This window comes from Halichoerus grypus, chromosome 13 (assembly GCF_964656455.1).
Source record: "Halichoerus grypus chromosome 13, mHalGry1.hap1.1, whole genome shotgun sequence".
Taxonomy (NCBI): domain Eukaryota; kingdom Metazoa; phylum Chordata; class Mammalia; order Carnivora; family Phocidae; genus Halichoerus; species Halichoerus grypus.
Genome location: NC_135724.1, coordinates 63,033,427 through 63,052,834, shown reverse-complemented (window position 1 = coordinate 63,052,834; position 19,408 = coordinate 63,033,427). Strand labels below are relative to the sequence as shown.

The window sequence follows — 19,408 nt, the reverse complement described above, 5'->3', positions numbered from 1 at the left end:
AAGAGCCCACTGTGCTTTTACACCCAACCTCTGCAATCTGGAAAGCATGCTTCTTATTGCTTTATGACTGTCCCAGAAGCCAGCAGTGGCTACTCACCAACCCCTCCAGCTGGCACACTATGACCGCCCACTCTCCCAGGACTTCCATGCAGGGTGGGCTCTGGTACCAAGGCATGGCTGACACGTGTGTGTGTGTTGGGGGGGTGCTGTGCATCGTGGGCTCTTTAGCATCACCCTGGCCTCCACCTACTAGATGAAGCACCGCACCACCAGCTGTGACAACCAAACATTCCCTGGGGGTCAGAGTCGCCCTCACTGAAAACCAGGGCACTGGAGAGTATGCCCATGGCTTTCTGTGTGTGGCTTTGTCCTTGTGGATTCTTTCTTGCACACGTTGCTCTGAGTGGGATTGCTGGTTAGAAGGGGACAGGTGGCCTTCTGGCAGTTCTCACAGCACTGCTTGCTCACTCACTCATTGCCCGAGCGATAAGGGGCCGTGCACTCAAGACCCTGGTGTGTACACTGGCAGGATGGGACAGCTGGGAACCCCTAGCAGGGGCAGTTTCCCTCTGGTGTGTTGGAGCCCCGCTGCCACCTCCCAGTGCCAGTGCCTGAGGACCCTGACAAACTGTCTCAGAGTTCCCTCTGTTAGGACCCGAGGAAGGACCATGAGCACTGTCACTAAAAGGGAGGACATGTCACATAACAGTCCCAAACTGGAGGTAACAATCGGGATGAAGCTTGACGTGTCCCTGATGTCCAGGCTTCTCTGGCCTCGGCCCATGTGCCGTGAGAGAGAGACGCCTGTCCTCTTCTGAGAAAGAAACTCAGGAATGCCAAGGACAGTTCTGGGAGTAACACCTTTTAGGTCAAGCTCATGGCCTGAGAAAAGGCTCCCCAGAGGCTCGTGGCACGGGGAACCCGTGGAAATCAGCTTAGCCACACCGCACATTACAATGGCCCTCTCATGCAACTGCGCTTTACCCCACTGGCGAGATGCTGAGGCCAGGTGGAGCGAAGGTAATGCCTTCAAGGGCCTGGGATCTCTCCAAGCAGCCCACCCTGGCCAGCAGATGCCCAGATCTGGATCAAGACCTGAGGGTGGTACTGAGCCATTGCTCAATGGCAGAAACAAGTATTGTGAATGGGATTTTCACTTTGGTGTTTTTATTCCCTATATCTTGATCAATAGAAAGCAAAGTAGGTGCCAAGTGAATGCTGCCACACTCTGTTCAGGGAGAGTGAGAGTCACAAACACCTGCTGGGAAAGATTCAACTCCATAGGAGCTAGTCTTCTGATCCAAGTAACTGTGAAGAAGCTCAATGTTAATGAAAGATAATGATCTTCAACCTGTGTTCTACAAACAGGTCCCCCTTTACTTCATCCTCCTTGTCCCCACCATAAGTATCTCCTGATAGGGGGTTGTGGCCATCTCACCAGCCCCTACCCCCAAAACATCAGGAAGCACACAGGAGCGCGTGGGGCACCGGGAAACCCACCTTGTAGAGATGGTCCTTCTTGCAGAGCTCCACGCTCTGGGCCCACCGCTTGTTGCCCTTGTACAGATAAGCCGCAATACGCCTGAACTCAATCAGCTGGTGCTTCTCTAACCGCTGTGCCAGGGCGATGTTGTCAAAGTTGTCGTAGGCATCGATGGATGCCCTCAAACCCTAGGAAGACCCGGCCTTTCCGTGGGTGAGGGACACAGTGGAGCGGACAACCAGGAATCAGTCATTGGCAGCTGCTGCCACCATGGCCTCAGAAAGGCCCCTCTTCATCTACCTCTGGTGCCTTGTGGGGCCCACAACCCCTCCTGTGCAAGGTCAGCCCTCGGAGAAGGGGGCGGGTACGAGGAGGGGCTTTCCAGTCCCTGAGTGCCCAACACTGGCTGCAGGGGTCCCTGGGGCAAAGGGAGGTCACTGCCCTCTGATAGGGCTCCTTCCCCCACACCCACCTGGTAATCCTCCTCTTCCGTCAGTAGGTGGTTGAGGGCCTCATTCACACTCTTGTTGTTGTGGCTCTGGACTGACCGCAGGTAAGGCTTCACTAGGGGCAACTGGCCTGCCTGACAAGTCAGGAGAATGGTTAGGGCACTCAGGCAAGTCATCAGGGCACTGAGCTGGGGGCACTGTGACACACTGATGGGCCAAAGTGTACAGCCTAGCTCCAGGTCTCCTTCCGGACAGCCACAACTGATATGCCCTACACATACTAACACATGAAGGGCTGCCTGGGTTACTGAGTAAATGCCAATTTCGTCTACGGATATTTTGGCTGAAAGACAAAGCTGTATCTGAAACCTAAAGCAGTTTGATACATTTAATCTTTACATTTGCTGGGGATCAATTTTAAAAACTACTTATTAAGGAATGGGGTGCCTGGGCGGCTCAGCGGATTAAGTGTCTGCCTTCGGCTCAGGTCATGATCCTGGGGTCCTGGGATCGAGCCCCACGTTAGGCTCCCTGCTCAGCGGGGAGCCTGCTTCTCCTTCTCCCTCTGCTGCTCCCCCTGCTTGTGTTCTCTCTCTCTCTCAAATAAATAAAACCTTTAAAAAGAAATAAATAAAATCTTTTAACAAAAATAAAAATAAATTATTTATTAAGAAATTACACTCAGATGACCTTGGCCCAATACCCTTCTCTGGCTCTGGGATGCTGGCTGACTCACCTTTGCAAAGAAGCCAACAGTCCGGGTGTGGTCTAGCCGGGGCGCCAGCACAAGCAACAGGTCGTTGATGAGCAGAGGTTTGTAATCCAAATAGAACTGCAGGGCTTTATAGTAGAGCTCCACATTGGCAACCTATGGGTGGAGACAGAGCTAAGGGCTGGCTCCTGTCAATCCCCAGGCTGCCCCACCCACCTGTCTCAGATGCAGCACACTCCACCATAACTCCTTCCAGTTTTTGCCCAAATGCACTTTATTAGTGAGGCCTGTTGTGACTGCCCCTTTCAAGACCAAACACTCCCTCCCAACACGCCCCACTTCCCACCTCTGACATTTTTCTCCTCAGTGACCTAAAAGGCAGGCCTTTGTTTCCTGCCTCGCCCTAGTATCTGATGCAGGGTCGACGCTCAGGTAGTATCTGTTGAGTGAATGAATGAGGGGTAACAGGCCAGGATAAACCTGAACATCAAAACATGGTTTTATCCAAGCAAGATTCCCCCAGTCCTCCCTGGAAGCTCACCCTGAGCTGTAAGCAAATCCATAACACATCCTATTATGTTTTCACTGCTCTCAGACAAGACACCATGGTATGCAGAGGGCTGAGTCGTTCCAGGCTGACCCTGTGTCACTAGGAAGGCCACCCTCCTCGGCCTGCTGATAGTGGGGCCTGGTGTTCAGAGGAGAACAAGGTGGTTCCTACCTCCAAAGGGACGTGTGCCAGGTCTGTGGTGATCAGCATGTCCAAGGGAGCACGCAGAGGTCCAAGGGTGCACACAAAATGTAGCAACATTAGAGTCATGCTGGGCGGAGCGGGTGGGCACAGTGGGAGCTTTCTAGTAACACTAGGTCCAAGTAAGCCAGCAGCAATGTGGGCCCAGTGACATCTGCAGACCACATGGCAGAGGAAGAGGACTACCCACAGCCCCCCTCATTACTGGTACTCTTTTTGGTTACTGACTTTATCCTCCTCTCCAGTCCCTGGCTTGGATTTGCCCCTCTCAGAGCAGAGCGCTCACTGTCACCACAGATTTTGACCTAGATTGGCCTCGGGGTCCCTGGTGCTGTCCCTGTCGGTGCCCCCCCCCTTCCCCTGGGCACACTTGCTTTAGAACTCTGGAACCTGCTAATCTTCCAGCCAGGCCCTTTTACTCAATGGTATCTGGACCCAATCAGGGGTCTCCCGCCAGACTAGATGTCTAACAAGCAGAAAGGGCAGTGGGGACATAAGGTGGGGAGAAGGGCAGGGGCACACTGGATAACCCGCTTTCCCCGCCTTTGGAACAAGTCATTGCTGCCTTCACTAAAGCATGGCCAGAGTGCTCCACATCCCTCTGCTTAGACAGCTTAAGGCAGAGCACAACTGGCCATGCTCCATTCCCTCAATGCAGTGACTATGAAGCTGGACATGAGCAGGCCCAACCACTCTGGGTGGGTGGGTCCACAGACATGTGTTGTGTTGGGCTGAGCCACCGATCTGGTGACATCTAGCACTCTCTGAAGCATCCACTGCTCCCATCTAGGGCATTGGCATCTGTGTGGCACCCTCTTGTGGAGCCAAGCACCAGGATAGGAGCACCAACAAGGTCACACCCACTTGTGCAGTAGGTAAGGACGGCCACCGCTGCCCCAAGACTAGGGACAGGGCATTATTCCTGTTTTGAAGAAGAGAAACAGGCTCAAAGATTCTGTCACGAGCTCAAGGGTGACCAGTGAGGGTGCTCTGGCTCCTGACAGTTACTGCACTACCTGTGAGAAGCACCTACTGTAGGCCAGGCACTTGCTGCTGCTCACTTGGCAGGCAGGAAACATGTCCATTTTATGGATGGGGTCACTGAGGTTCACAGTGATGACACTAGCTCACAGTGACAGAGACAGCAAATGCCTGAGATGCAACCCAGGTCTGTGTCACCCCTGCCTGGCCCTCCACCACTCAGTCCTGTGGCCAGATGATTCTAAAGCTCTCCTGTTGTGTGCCCAGAGTCCTGTTGTGTGCCAAGGCCTCTCTGCCAGGCCACTACACCAGCCACCACACCAGGTAGGTGTCCTCTACATCCCTCTCTCCTCCACATGCAAACTGACAAGGGTCTCTCACATAGCAGAGAGGCAGAGGCATCAAGAACAGAACTCAGCTGCCAGCTGCATGAACACTGTTTTGCCACAAGAAATGGTCTTGTCGGGGCACCTGGGTGGCTCAGTCGGTTAAGCGTCTACCTTTGGCTCAGGTCATGATCCCAGGGTCCTGGGATTGAGCCCCACATCGGGCTCCCTGCTCAGCGGGGAGTCTGCTTCTCCCCGTCCCTCCTCCTCCCCTGCTTGTGCTTTCTCACTCTCTCTCAAATAAAGTCTTAAAAAAAAAAAAAAAAAAAAGATATGGTCTTGTCTGCGAGCATGTGACCTCGGACCCAAGATGTCATGCTGACTTCCATCTCTCCTCAGGAATCTTCTGATCCTGACTACCATCAAGGTAGACTGCACTCGGGTCATGGGCCACATCAGCTGCCGCCCAAGACACCACTAAGAAACAAAAAGCACTGCCACCTCAACCATGGCATGTCATCAACTTTAAAATGCACCCCAATATCATTTGAGTTCAATGTGAAAAAAGCATGCCTAGAATTGATCAAGTACGGGTTTTCCAGCATGTTTTTCTTGTGTGCTGGGGGCACAGGAACGTGGAATGTGCCCACTCTTCCATCAGCAACCTGCAGACCTGTACAGGGTGGGATGTCTGCAGAAGGCCACCGATTTCACATACCACCACACTAAACAGCACTGACGTGTGTGACCTCAGACGCGGAGACGTGGCTAGGTACCCCATCCGTCACCCACACCTGCCCTCAGCAGCCATATGTAGAACAGAAGGCAGACAACTCCCTGACCCAGATGGCGAGGAGCCAATGCCCCCTGCCATCCCTCCCGGGAACAACAGGACTGACACACAGTCAAAATGCTCTTTCACTGACAGACAGTAAATGGGAGAGACCTGTGGACAAGTTATTCATGTAAGGCCACTGGGACAAAACGAGGACACTCAAAGCAAAAGACCCGGGACTGATGACAGAAAGCTTCATACCCTCACCTTCAAATACACAGGGCTCACAGAGGAGGAGAAGCTTGGAAGCTGGGCCCACGCTGAGCCCAGAAACAAAACAGCAGAGGCCTGCTCAGTGCCTGCACCCAGACCCGACACCTTCCAACAGTATTTGGCAGCTGGTGGAATAGTTCAGCACCCTGGTTTAGCCCAACTAGACTACTGGAGGGTGGATGCTCCGAGGAAGGGTGGGGACCCAGAGGCCAGCAGATCTGGGTTCATGAATCCACCTCCACAGGTGCCCGTGCTCCTCTGGGGCTAGCAGTTTTAGGGGGAGAGACGTGAAGAAAAAATATGCCAGATGGTAGAAAATATGAAACAATACAACAGGAAATGGCATAGACGGGGTCTGGAGGTGGGTCCCAATCTGATAGGGCAGAAGGAAGAGCAAACACCAGGGTCTGGCTGTTCAGGACCCTGTGGAGGAGTGAGGTAGGGAGAGTGGTCCTAGGCCCTGCCCCGCCTGTAGCCTGGCTTTGGGGCCGAGGCCAGTCACTACCCTTCCTAAGCATCCATTCCCTTTGTGCAGACAGAATCACCATGACCTCCACAGAGGGCAGTGAGACCCTCACAAGATGAAGGCAAACACAAACACACCCTGGGGCGCACACACTGGCATTCATCCTGCCCGCCCCTAGGATAGGCTGGGCAGAGGCAGACAGGAGCTGGTGCTCAGGCACCCTCTTACCTTGGTAATGACATCCTTGAACTGCCCTTCCCTCCAGGCGTCAGTAGGGTGATTGATCATGGTAAGGATGGCATTGTCGTACTCTTCATACTTGTCATAGAGGAACACCAGCTCTGCCCAGAGGTGCGCCTGCTCTGCAGCTCTCAGCACCTGGGAGGGTAGCCAAGGCCGAGGGCTGGGCTTGTGCCCACATGCACACGGCCGCCAGAACCTCAAAGAGGGCTAGATTACCTTTGGGATGTTGACTCGGGACCAGAAGAGCTCCAGGTGCTCTGGCATCTTCTGAGGCTTGAATTTGGAGTAGAGGATGGCCAGCTCTGTGAACATGCCCATGTGGGCCCGCTCCAGGCCCAAGGCTGCCTCCAGCAGAGAGATCAGTTCCTCAAAGTAGCCCCGATCCTGACAGACGAACAGACATGCTTGAGGTAGGGGCAAACACACCCGGGGTGGCCAGCCCTGCTCTCTCGGTTATGTGCTCTGGTTCCAGCCCGCCTGACGTGCCTGAGCTGAGTCTGACTGGTTTCCATCACATTAATGCCCAAAAACCTCAAGGGCCACCCCCAGAGGACGATTTCACACCCTCCTCATTCCCTGTCTTACTGTGTGGATAACCTTGCTCCTGCTTCTCTGAGCAATGGAAGCCATTAGGAGCAAATGTCTGTGTTGACCCTGCCGGCATCTGTACCCATGTCTACTCGCATGCTGCTTGTGCTGCTGGCTTAGGCCCCAGCACCTGCCACCTACTGAGGCTGATGGGCCAGTAACTGTCCCTTTCTCTCTGGGCATCAGCTTCTCCCTCCACAGCTTGCCTTTAGCAAACATCCTTATTCTCCCATCCTGAAATGCTCTTTCTTGATTCCATGGACCCTACCATTGCCATACCATTTTTCTACTCTTCGCAGCAAAACTCCTCAGGAGGATCCCTCCCTCCTGGGCACAGATGCCTTGTTCTGTGTAACTTCTTACTTTACCCCAACCCATGTTGGAGAGCCCTATGCTCACTTTCTGCTATTCTTTATCTGCCCCCACCCCCCTGACCTCACTCAAATTGTGTGTCTTTATGTCCCATCTGTGTGTCAACCAATGGCTCCTATTTCGTTTCTCGAGCTGAGTTTCTTCTCTGAGTCCCAGGCCCTGTTTCCCTCTGCCCCCTCCCCCGCCCCGACACCTCTATGCAAACGTCCAATCGGCAGCTCAAACTTGGTATGTCCAAAACTTAATCCCTGTCCTTCCCTTCCACCAGTCTCTGCCTTTAGTCTTCCCCACGTCCACTAGTGAGAACTCGATCTCTAATTGTTCAGGCCCAAAATAAATGGAGTCATCCTTACCTTTTTCCTCTCTCCCACACACAATCTACTAGCATACTGACTCAGCCGCACCCTCAAAAACCCCCAAACCTGACCGCCTGATCACTTCTTACCCCACCTCACCCGTCCCAGGGCTCTCCTGGCTGCCACTTGCCCGCTCCCCTATCTGCCTGTCCCCAGAAGGGGCTGTTCTCAACACGCAAGCCAGAATGGCCCCTTACCTTCAGGTCCCGTGTCTGGCTGTGAGTCCTTCATGATGGCCTGTGTTCCCCCCGACCTCCCCTCCCCAGGGCCCTTCCTTAAATACTTGGCACATTCCTGCCTCCGGACTCTGCCCTGGCTGCTGACCCTTCCTTCAGATTTCCCCATGACCAGGCCCCTCAATTTCTCCAGGTCTCTTTTCAGGGTCACCCTCTCGATTAGTGTGACCTTGATGGCCCCTTCATGAAGTTTCACCCAGGCACTGCTCGTCCCCAAACAGGTTCCACTGTTCCTGTAACTCATCACTTCCAAACGTGATGTTTGTGGCCTGTCAACCTCATTGAATGTGAATTCAACTGAATGAGGGTTTTTTTGTTTTGTTTACTGATACCATTATCTAGAATAATGCCCAGCATATGGCAGGTACTCCAACACTTGCTGAACAAATGAAGTATTCTGTCAGTCACCAGACTGCTTTATTACTTTCCCCGTTTACTTTACAGTTTTATTTCTTGAGCTTCTGTGGAATAGGAAAGCATCTGTCACTGAAAAGTCATCCAGCCTAGCTTGACATTTTAGACTCCAGTGGCCCTCACTTTCATAAGCTCATAGGCCCCTTGAACCCTGCGACTCACTAAGTCCCCCCATAGCCCTTACTATCCCCTCAGTGACAGGGGGCTGGGGCTTGAGTTCCATGGGTACAGTAACACTGCTGAGCAAAATCCAATTTTCAGTCTACCCTGCTGACCCCACATTTCCACACATGCAGTTCCAGGACAGAGGCCCGGGCCCTGAATACACTGATGTCTGTCAACCGTATGACAGAGAAGATGAACTATGACACTAACACAGATAGCTCCTACTCTTCAAAGGTCCCTTGGGGTTCCCTACCCGGGACTGTTGCATGTCCTCCATCTCTATGGTACCTGATAATCATACCCTCTGTGGGCCACACACTCTAGGGGATTGGGGTATGGGCTGTGTTTCTGCCATGACTTGTTCCCAGCAAGGTACCCAAGGATTATCCACATGTGCAAGCCACTGGCTAGGCTTCTGAAGGTCCAAGGACACAAGAAGAGGGGGGAGTACTCTTAAAAACACAAATACCAGCCTGCAGTTAGGTCCAGCATATCTAACACACCAATCTGATTTGTGGATGGGTCGTCTATCACATGAAAAGACTTTCCCATAGAGACAGTGCTTTGTATGCCTACCTGAGGATGTGACACATACTAAGGGGATGAGCGTCCCTTTATGTGGAGTGTTTAGGTGTCATTCATCATCTCCACTGCCGGTAGAGATCATCTCTGGCCAGAAACTAGTTACCTGGTAATAGCGTATCAGCTCCTCCAGCTCATCTGCGTGAATGACAATGTGAAGACCACACAGCTGTGCAAGGCGGAACTCCTGCCCATCCACGCATGCAAAGCACACCTATGGGAGGGAAGGCCAGAGAATGTGAGTGTCCCCAAGACAGTGCACAGTGCCACAAGAGCTGGCTGCCGGGATGCAACTACAAATGCAGAAATACCAGCAAACAGGGTTTTTAAAGTTAGATTCTAAACAAGTAAATAACTGAAAGGTGAGCTGCGTGAGACTGGGAGAAAAAATAATGCCATTTCTAATCTGCAGGCCAAAGGGGTATTTGAGATTGCAGAGAGAAGAGGGCTCATGCATTACTTCTAAGCCCTGAGATGTGAAAGTCTCTTTAGGGGACAGGAAAGCAATGCTGGACTTTCCAGTTTGGGGTTTGAAAACGGTTTAACAAAGTTCAAGAATAACTGTCAAAGGAGTACAGTTCACCTGAGTGTTGTTTATGTGGGAGGAGCTTACTTTAATAAATACATATATATATATTTTAAAGATTTTATTTATTTGAGAGAGAGAGAGAGAGAGAGAGAGCACATGAGAGGGGGGAGGGTCAGAGGGAGAAGCAGACTCCCCGCTGAGCAGGGAGCCCGATGCGGAACTCGATCCTGGGACTCCAGGATCATGACCTGAGCCGAAGGCAGTTGCTTAACCAACTGAGCCACCCAGGCACCCTAATAAATATTTTTTAAACTGAGCTTTTGTTTTAGGCACTCTGCAGTATGTACACTCAATGATAACAAGTTCTAGGAAGTAAAAGAAGCCCCCCGGGCTTCTGCTCAGAAAGACTCAGAAGGGGCCCCTGAGTTGCTCAGTCACTCCTTTCTTTTTCTTTCTTTCTCTCTCTCTCCCCCTCCCTCCCTTCTTCCTTCCTTAGATTTTATTTATTTATTGAAAGAGAGAGAGAACACATGAGCAGGGGGAGAGGGAGAAACAGATTCCCCGCTCAGCAGGGAGCCCCACTTGGGGCTTGATCCCAGGACCCTGAGATCATGACCTGAGCCGAAGTCAGATGCTTAACCAACAGAGCCACCCAGGTGCCCCTAAGCTGCTCTTTTTTCAATGGCTGAAGAGAGACCTCATACCCACAGGCAAAGCTGGCTTCTCTTGAGGTTTCCCTACCTCCCCATCTTCTATATAGGCATGTGTTTTCATGGTAGATAAGGCAGAAAACCCAGATAAACAAAAATAGTCCCACAACCCAGAGATAACTGGTCATTACCTCGAAACACAACTGTTACCAGCTATATTTCTTGTGATACAGCACCCACCAGATCTCTCTCTCACATACTCACACACAGAATGGAATTACCCTGCACATTCTACTTATGTTTCTCACAGAATACTCAAAACCTCCCCTCCCATAACCTTGCCTATTCATTTTGGTAAAGTTGCAATATGTACATTATTTAACCATGCCCTTGATATTAGACATTTATGTTGATTTTAATCTTTTATTAAACAGTACTTCAGAGATTCATTGAAGCTAAATCTTTTGTACCTCTCTTTACAAACTTTTTTCTACTTACAGATAATTCTGGTATTATCCGAGAGCTAGAAGACGTGCCCTACCAATTTACTACAAAAGACCAAAAATGCCAATTTACACTGATTATACCACTAATAAGGTGGTTTTTAAAAATATCTTAAATTATGACACTACTTCTCATACTGATAATTCCATGCTATTAAGACAGCCTCTGGGAGCTGATTGGTCCAAAACAGAGCTCTCCAAGGCCTTTGTTTCAATCACAAATGCAAGCTTACGAGGTTCTCTGAGCCTTCCCAGAAGACTCGGAACCCTGCCTGAACAAGGCAGGCGTCCAGACACATCCCATCTGGCACAAGGGTGTGGAGGAAGGAAGGACAAGGAGGAAAGGCTTGAGAGACTAGTGGTCTCCTGGAGACTTCCTATGCTTACCTCCTTCCACGTCCGGGTGCTGTTGGCCTTGCGGCTGCTGTCCACCGCTGCCTGGTATTCCCCGAGGTGGACCAGGGTGGAAGCCAGGCGGGCAAAGTTAGAAACACTGCTGTACAGCAGCTTGGCGGCCTCATACATTCCCTCCTCGTAACAGCGGTCTCCAACCTACGAACAACCAGGTGGCTTTGCTGAGACCTTCTTAAACGGGAAGATTCTCCAGAGATGGTCTAAAGTTCCTAGGTGGCAGGGGTATTTCTGTTTTCAAAGAAGGCGAGTACCTTTCTGATCACACAGCAGCCTGGGCTACACAGAGGTTTTGAAGGATAAAGTGTGCCCCTCAGGCCCTGGCTCCACTCTCCACCGCCTGCTCGTGTCTGCTGGCTGTCATCTCCCACATCTGCAGCCCAGTGGGCCTGGCCTCAGAGGTGTGCTCCTTGCTGCTTCCAGGCCAGTCCCCTCTGCCCCACTAACAGCTGCCCACCAGAGAATGGCCTGCCAGGGATCACACACCAGCCCTGGTTCTTGCTGCCACCCATAGATCTCGCTCATTCCCTGACAGCTTTAGCTTTCTTTGACTTCCTCTGCTCTGAGGACCTTGCATCTCTCCTGACAACAGCCAGTCACTGTCAGCTGCCAACCCTGGGAAGCCTGGTACAAGAACCTACTCTCTGCCTGCTGCCTCCCCTCCTTTCCAGCTCACCACCTCCAGACACCCCAAGTCCTGCCCACCACCCCCATCTGTGCCCGGCCAACTCTCCTCTTGGCTTGCTGGCTGTTGGCAAGCCATGTGGCTCTACCCTCACTGCCTTGGTTGCACTTGGCTGTACTCACTAGGCCAAACCCCAGTCCTGCTTAGAGCGGTTTCTCTGCCAACTCCGCACCCAAGACCGCAGAGCTAAATTCAGACAGCCAAAACCCAAAGTGCCACCCAGGCTCTCTTAAACTTCATGATGATGGCCCTAGAGGAACACACAACACTAGCAATCCTACTCCCTCAGCCCAGGTACTTGCTCCTTGTCCATCATTCATTTCCTATCTTCTTTCCCCAAATCTCCAGCAACTCAAGCTGAGTGCCTGGCTTCCCAAACCCTGAGGAGACAGACACAACCAGAAGAGCCCTTCCATAAGCACCAGGACTGAGCCTGCCCCCTTGCTGCATCTATGGTCCTCACCTGGCCCCAACGCCAACTCTACTGGTGCACGTGACCCCAGCTCCCCTCCCCTGCTCCAGGTCCCCTCCCCTGCTCCAGCAAGCCTAGCAGTGATTCTTCCCTCCATACTAAATCACTCCTATAAGCTTAAGGAATCAGTGTTATTTCCCCCAGCTCCAAACCAAACCAACCAATCTTCACTGTGACCTCAGCCCAGCTATTGGCTACCACTCTGCTTCTACCCTTTCTTTTTGAGCAATATTTCTCAGAAGAGATGTCTATCTGTCTTAAAAGCTGTCCCCAGTCTCTTTCTGTCCTCTCTGGAATCTGCTGCAATCAGTCTCTTGCCGACTTGCTAGCAGGGTCACTGCTTCTAAGTCGCCAGCTCATGATGCACAGCTTACCCATCACTCTCCCCGAGAGACACCTACTTGCTTCCCTGCACAACCCTTTGCTTTTGTCCCCCCACCCCCACCACTTTCCAGCCCCACTTCTCCCTGCCCTTGGGCTTTGGGGTGCCCTGGTCTCAGGCCTCAGCCGCCCCCCATTGCACAGGGTCAACTGCATACTGAAGACTGCCACATTTACAGCTCTATTCTTAAATTCTCCTTGGAAATTGGACTTCTGTACCCAGGACAGACGCCCCTGAATGTCGAGATCGAACCTGCCTGCACGCGAGTCCTGACTGTCCTCCAGGCAGGCCTCATACATGGCCCCCACCTCAGTAGGCACAAGTCCATCTGTCCAGGGCTGTCCCACACCACACATGGCACAGCTGCCTCACTCCCCCTTCTCACTCACACTCCACCAGCAGCCCAAGCTTATCACCAGCTCTCTGCCACTCACCTCGACCACTTTCTCTGAGTGGCCATTGACTCTGGCCTGGGCTACTGAATAGCCTCTTATCTGCTCTCATTGCTTCTGCCTCTGTCCTTCAGTCTGTTTTCAGCACAGCAGAAACTCCAGAGGAGTTCTGTTAACCCCTAAGACCAGATCATATCCCTCCTCTGCTCAGAGTCCTCTGATCTCACCCAGAGCAGAAGCTAGAATCCTGCCCGTGTCCCACAAGTCCTGACATACCTTGCCAACAACCACCTCTCCCCAACATTCCCTCTCTGACTTGAACCGTGAGCCCATGTTTGAGGTCCTACTTCAGCCCCCTGGGCCACCACTGTACTGCTCCTGCAACACACTGAAATATTCCTCAAGGCACCCTTGCACAGGCTCTTCTGTCTGCACTCAGGCCTCCTCCCTCAGAGGGATACAGACTCAAGAACTCACCTCCGGGACACCTTGCTAGCCACCCGTCGAGAAGTGCACCATCCACCTTCCCACATCACCTGCCCTACACTGTCCACCTCTCCCTGCTGTGCTTTTCTCCTGTAAACTTACCATTTCACACATCACAAATTTCTCGAATGGATCATAAGATCCACAAAGGCAGAAATTCGACTACTATTTTCACACCTGCATCCACAGTCCCTATCCTGGCACATGGAAGATGCTCAAGAAAAGTTTGTTGAATGGATTAATTAATGAAGTATCGTATCAAAGCGTATGATCCTTTAAGACTCTTGTTATTGTCAATTTATAGGCAATACAGGGAAAATGAGTTAAATGACATCACGGGACTTCAGTCAGCAGAAGCCAGACTGTGGGACACATATGAAAACAGGTGGTGGACTGATCTGGCTGACGTGTACTGACCCCACCTTGGAGGACTGTGGAAGGCAGGGAGCACAGCCTTAGGGTCACCATGAACAGAGGCAAAGAACAAGCAAAGCCATCTGAGCTTCCCAGTCCAGCTAACTTCCGGTAGGATTTACCTTCTGTGTGACCCAAGACAGCATCTCTCGCTATGGTATTTAATAGACTCCCCAGTCAGGAGAATTCTGTTATGAATTCAGAGGGAGATTTCGGGCAAGGCTTCATTTTCTAACACCTTTATTCATTTTCTGATTATAAAGGCAATTTAAAAGTTATGGTCACCGATTAAAACAAGACTTGGCAAACACAGGCAAATGAAAGGAAAATGGAATAGTATTGCCCAATCCTTATCTGTGAGTTCTTCGTTGTCACCACCTGGGATGTTTTTCTAGGTACATAGATATGTTTATCATATTGTACATGCAGGTTTTCACTCGGCTAGAACTTACTTCAAAGGTTTTTCTGTCACAAACAAGACTCTAAATACTTGTAATGGCTGTATTATATTCCACTGACGGACGTTATTTCCTTTTGTTGGACACTGGCTTTCAACTGTTATTAGTATAAATCATGCTGCAATGATTAAATATTTATATGTAAAAGCTATTTGGACTTTTCCTTCTTTCTTGGGATTTATTTTTACATCTAGACCTATGAGGCCCATGAGTAGGAATATACATATATTTAAAGCTTTTATGCATTAGATGAACTGATACTTTCCTTTGTGCTTTCTTCCACTGCTTATATGCTTAAAAACTCCTTCCTCATACAAAGATTCAAATAAATATTGAAAACTTTTTACTAAGAAAAAAAACCCCTCAACTTTTACCTATAATTCTTTCATCTGGAATTTTACCCCAGGAAATAGGAGACTTTACAGTTATTTAGCTCTTTCTTTTATTTAACATTTTGCCTTAAGGTTTGTTTAAACATTTTTGTGTTATTCCTACTTTAAAAAATATTCTTCCCATTACATTATGATAATTGCTAACATATGAAAAGCTGTTAATTTCCAACCTATCTCTTTTACCTGGCCAGTTACTCAGTTCACTTTGCTCTTCAGTGATAACAGCTAGAACACTGGCACATAGTCCTGATACATTTTATAGGAGAATCATTCTGATGTGCACAGCCAGGGGACTTAACTTCCATACCAGTGACAGTAACACAGGACTTAATTCACGGGGTGGCTTGTTTCTCAGTGTCAAAGATCTGCGCCACTCTAGGAAGCGATCCCTAAAACTGCCTGGAGCAGTTTGTGGTCCCCAGGGCACGGCCTACCTGCTGGATGTGGGCATTGTTGGGTCCATTAATACAATCTTCTAGCTCAGACAGACGGCTGGTTTTAGCCAGGGCAAAAATAAGTTCAGTATCTATATAGGATTCATGGCCCTTTTTCCTGGCCATCTGTAGAAATTTAACCAGATCCTCCCAATTGTCTAAAGACAGAAAACAAAAATACATTAATCCAGAGCTGCTGAGTTTAAACAGGAGGCTCAGCTCCTCCCATTTTGTCCCCAGTTAAGATGTTTAATCTCCCACTCGGCTTCAGTGAGGGCTTGGACTCCAGGTAAGGTCTAGAAGGACTTGTTTGCCTGCTAAGCAGAGCCCTATCCCAGGTGGGAGAGACAGAAAGGGCAGAACCACATGGAGGCTGACTCTGGGGACGGGAAGTTCCATGTCACCAAGTAAAGACCTCACCAGGAGACAGGATGCTTATTCCAGCCCCTGGAGAAGCACGGACCACAGTTAATTGGAAAGGCCAGAAGAAGCTCTGGGTCTAAGTTTCTGACCTTAAAATTATCATGATAATGCTATGCACTGTGCTTAAACTATCTTGCCAACCAAAGAGCTAGTGTCTAGTTAACAGCCAACTGAAGAGCTAGTGTCATTAACAGAATAACAGTAATAGATTCTTTTGGAAAACTTTGATTTAGCAATGTCTCCAATATCTCTGGATGTGTAACATGTGCAGATTCCTGGGAGGGCCACATCCTTCTCTTGCCAGGCTTCACACCAGTGAGAAGCAGAGCCCCAGGGAGAGGAGGTTCACTTACTGCTCCTGCTGGCTGCCTGAACGACCTCCAGGTGGGAGGAAGGGTCATCAGCTCTAATGTAGGAGTCAATGGCTTCTTTCACCAAGTCTTTCTGGAGCTGGGCACAGGCCAGCTGACTCCACACAGCAGGCTCATTGCATCTCTCCGCAAACTCGTATGCTCGGTCTAGGTTTCCAATGTGCTCAATCAGGACCTAGGGGTTACAAGAGGGCTCTCATTCTCCGCAACACCCAGTCAGCTCCAAGGAGCAGACAGATTTTTGTTCAGTTCTACATTTTGCCTAAAGTTGCATGACCATTTCAATTCAGTCCAAAGCAACTGGGCATTAAGTATTTCTCAGATGATGAATGGAGGGAAAAGATGAGACCTATACTGTAAAGGAGGAAAATGCCATGTGGAGAAGAGACACTCCAACAAAGAGGCATAAAGAAATGAGAGACAGCCAAGCTAAGCTTTTTGGGCCAGGAGAATGACATGGGAGTTGCCTCCCGATCCTGGTAAGATAGTACAATGGGGCATACAGGCTGTAAAAAGGCTCAAAGGAACTACTGTGGGGAATCAGATAGCTCAGCAGGCAGAAAACAGGCTTGAAGGACAGTCTGGAGGGCTTGGGTGCAGCAGCTGCCCCTCATACAGTTTGATCTCAGAGCAAGGCCATAGACCATGTATGAACTGAAAAGAGGAGATCTGAGATTTCACAGGCAGGTACAGAAAAATGGTAAGGGAAAGAGGCAAGGACATAAAGAATCTTGGTAAGACAGCAGTTAAAGTGATCTGTCCCATGGTTTATAATTCATTCGGAAATAAAACCAGAAAAGGCCAACGGTCTGGGAGGAAAGGGAGGAGGGCTAAGGGAAAGGATCTTGGGTTGAAGGTGGGCAGGAGGGCTGGCGGGACTGCTCTGGGGAGTTGAGGCAGCAGAGGGTGAAGGATTGGAACAGCCATCATGTGCGAGGGCCTCTGAGAATCAGACACCTCGGTCACCAGGGCTGACCACAACACCTCGATTCAGGTATCCAAGTCTAGAGGAATGACCAGGAAGTGGGGGTGACTGCCAGACAGCAGGAGCACAAGCAGAGTAGGAGCCAACAGCTTGGGAAGATGGGTTACTGGTGAAGAGCAGAAAAGAGCACAAGGATCTGAGAGATGCATCAAACAACCGGAGGGTGTGACACCGTTGGTGATGACGAGGACACAGTGTGGCAGAGGTCACTAGGGTCTACCATGACAGCACTCAGCAGCTCACCTGGATTGCTGAGGCGTTCACATCAAACTTGCGGAAGATGGTGAAGGCCTCCTCATACAGCGCACTGCTGACGGCGATGTTTGCAATGTCTGGGGCATCGTAGTTGTCCAGGCGGCTGATGTATTCCATGACCCGTGTGCGGTCCGCCTTGATGGCAGTCAGGATCAGCAGATTCTGGAGATTCCTTAGGAGAGGCGGTGGTCAGCGCAGTGTCACAGGAATGAAAGCTGTACATAACACCCTTTGGCAGGCTGACCAGCCCAAGATCCCCAATTTAAAAGTATTTAAAACACACACACGACTGACGAATAGATACAACAGAATATTTATGAAGTATATGCGGTCCAACATCTTGAGAAAGCACCAGGTAGGAGATAGGAGAAATCAGAAAACCACCAATCATTGGAAGGCTGCTGCAGCTTCTCCAGGAGCTGCCTCTACTCCTGCGTCACAGGTATCTATTTTCCTGAACTGTGCCTCTTACCAGCTCTTTGTGGTTCTTTATAGTTCTACCACATAAATTGTATATCTATGGGCGCCTGAGTGGCTCAGTCAGTCGCGCGTCTGCCTTCAGCTCAGGTCATGATCCCAGGGTCCTGGGATCAAGCCCCGCGTCAGGCTCCCTGCTCAGCGGGGAGCCTGCTTCTCTCTTTCCCACTCCCCCTGCTTGTGCTCTCTCTCTGTCAAAAAAATAAACAGTCTTTTAAAAAATTGTACCATTGTTGTAGTTCTGTATACTAGCAATGTACAATTGTAAACAAAAAAAACCCTCTACCTATTTATAATAGCTTCCAAAACATGAAATATTTAGGTATAAATCTAATAAGACATATACATGATCTATATGCTGAAAAATATAAAATGCTGATGAGAAAAATTAAGCAATATAGTTTTGCATGTTTTTGAACTTTCCTTTTCTTTAATCACACTAGATGCATTCTTATAAAATTTGTTTTCTTTTGTCTTCTTCAAAGATGTGGGGGGAAAATCTATGTAATGTACCATATTAAGAATTTAAAAAAGAAAAACATGATCATACTGATTCAGAAAAAGCATCTGACAAAATCCAACATCCATTAATGATAAAGACTCTGTACAAACTAGAAATAGAAGGGAACTTCTTCAATCTGATGAAGGCTACCTACAAAGTATCCACAGCTCTCAATGGTGAGAGACTGAATGCTTCCCCCCAGGATCAGGAACAAGACAATGTCTTCTTTCCCCACTTTTATTCAACATTCTACTGGAGGCTCTAGTCAAGGCAGTTAGGCAAGAAAAATAAAAGGCATCTAGATTAGAAAGGAAGAAATAAAACTGCCACTATTTGCAGGCAAAATGATTGATAGAAAATTCCAAGGAATCTTTGAAAAAAAGTTCTAGGATAAATAAGCTTAACAAGGTATCAGGATACAAGGTTAACCATTGTTGTAGTTCTGTATACTAGCAACGTACAATTGTAAACAAAAAAACCCCTCTACCTATTTACAATAGCTTCCAAAACATGAAATATTTAGGTATAAATCTAATAAGACATGTACATGATCTATATGTTGAAAAATATAAAATGCTGATGAGAAAAATTAAAGATCTAAACAAACAGAGAGACATATTGTATGTGTACTCAACACAGTAAAGATACCAACTGTCCCCAAATTGGTCTATAGATCTCATGCAATTCCAATCAAAATTCCAGGAGGTTTCCCTGTCGATACAAACAAAGCTGATTCTAAATCTTGAACAAGAATAAAGTTGGAGGAATCACACAACCTGGCCAAGTGATTTTTGGCAAAGATGTGAAAGGAATTCAATGCAGAACGGACCCAACAAATAAGGCTGGAATGACTGGACATCCATGTGCAAAAAAATGAACCTCAACCTAAACTTCATACGTTGTTGGACACTGGACCACACATCTAAATGTAAAATGTAAAACTATAAGACTTTTAGAAGGATTTCGGAGAGAATCTTTGACCTGGGATTAGGCACAGAGTTCTTAACACCAAAAC

The 19,408-nt window shown here is 49.3% G+C and overlaps 1 protein-coding gene across 2 annotated transcripts in view; it reads right to left on the bottom strand.

Annotated features, from left to right (window-relative positions):
* Positions 1-19,408, bottom strand: part of CLTCL1 (clathrin heavy chain like 1) — a 100,376-nt gene that overhangs the window by 6,363 nt on the left and 74,605 nt on the right. Inside the window, exons 20-29 of one of the 2 annotated variants that reach the window (XM_036104260.2) lie at positions 17,403-17,586; positions 16,157-16,349; positions 15,381-15,538; positions 11,242-11,406; positions 9,279-9,386; positions 6,676-6,843; positions 6,445-6,594; positions 2,669-2,800; positions 1,956-2,066; positions 1,501-1,671 (exon numbers count right to left, since the gene is read on the bottom strand). In XM_036104260.2, the coding sequence (XP_035960153.2) occupies positions 1,501-1,671; positions 1,956-2,066; positions 2,669-2,800; positions 6,445-6,594; positions 6,676-6,843; positions 9,279-9,386; positions 11,242-11,406; positions 15,381-15,538; positions 16,157-16,349; positions 17,403-17,586 (1,540 nt within the window). The remainder of the gene's footprint in view (positions 1-1,500; positions 1,672-1,955; positions 2,067-2,668; positions 2,801-6,444; positions 6,595-6,675; positions 6,844-9,278; positions 9,387-11,241; positions 11,407-15,380; positions 15,539-16,156; positions 16,350-17,402; positions 17,587-19,408) is intronic. The other variant, XM_036104262.2, reaches the window with a different exon arrangement.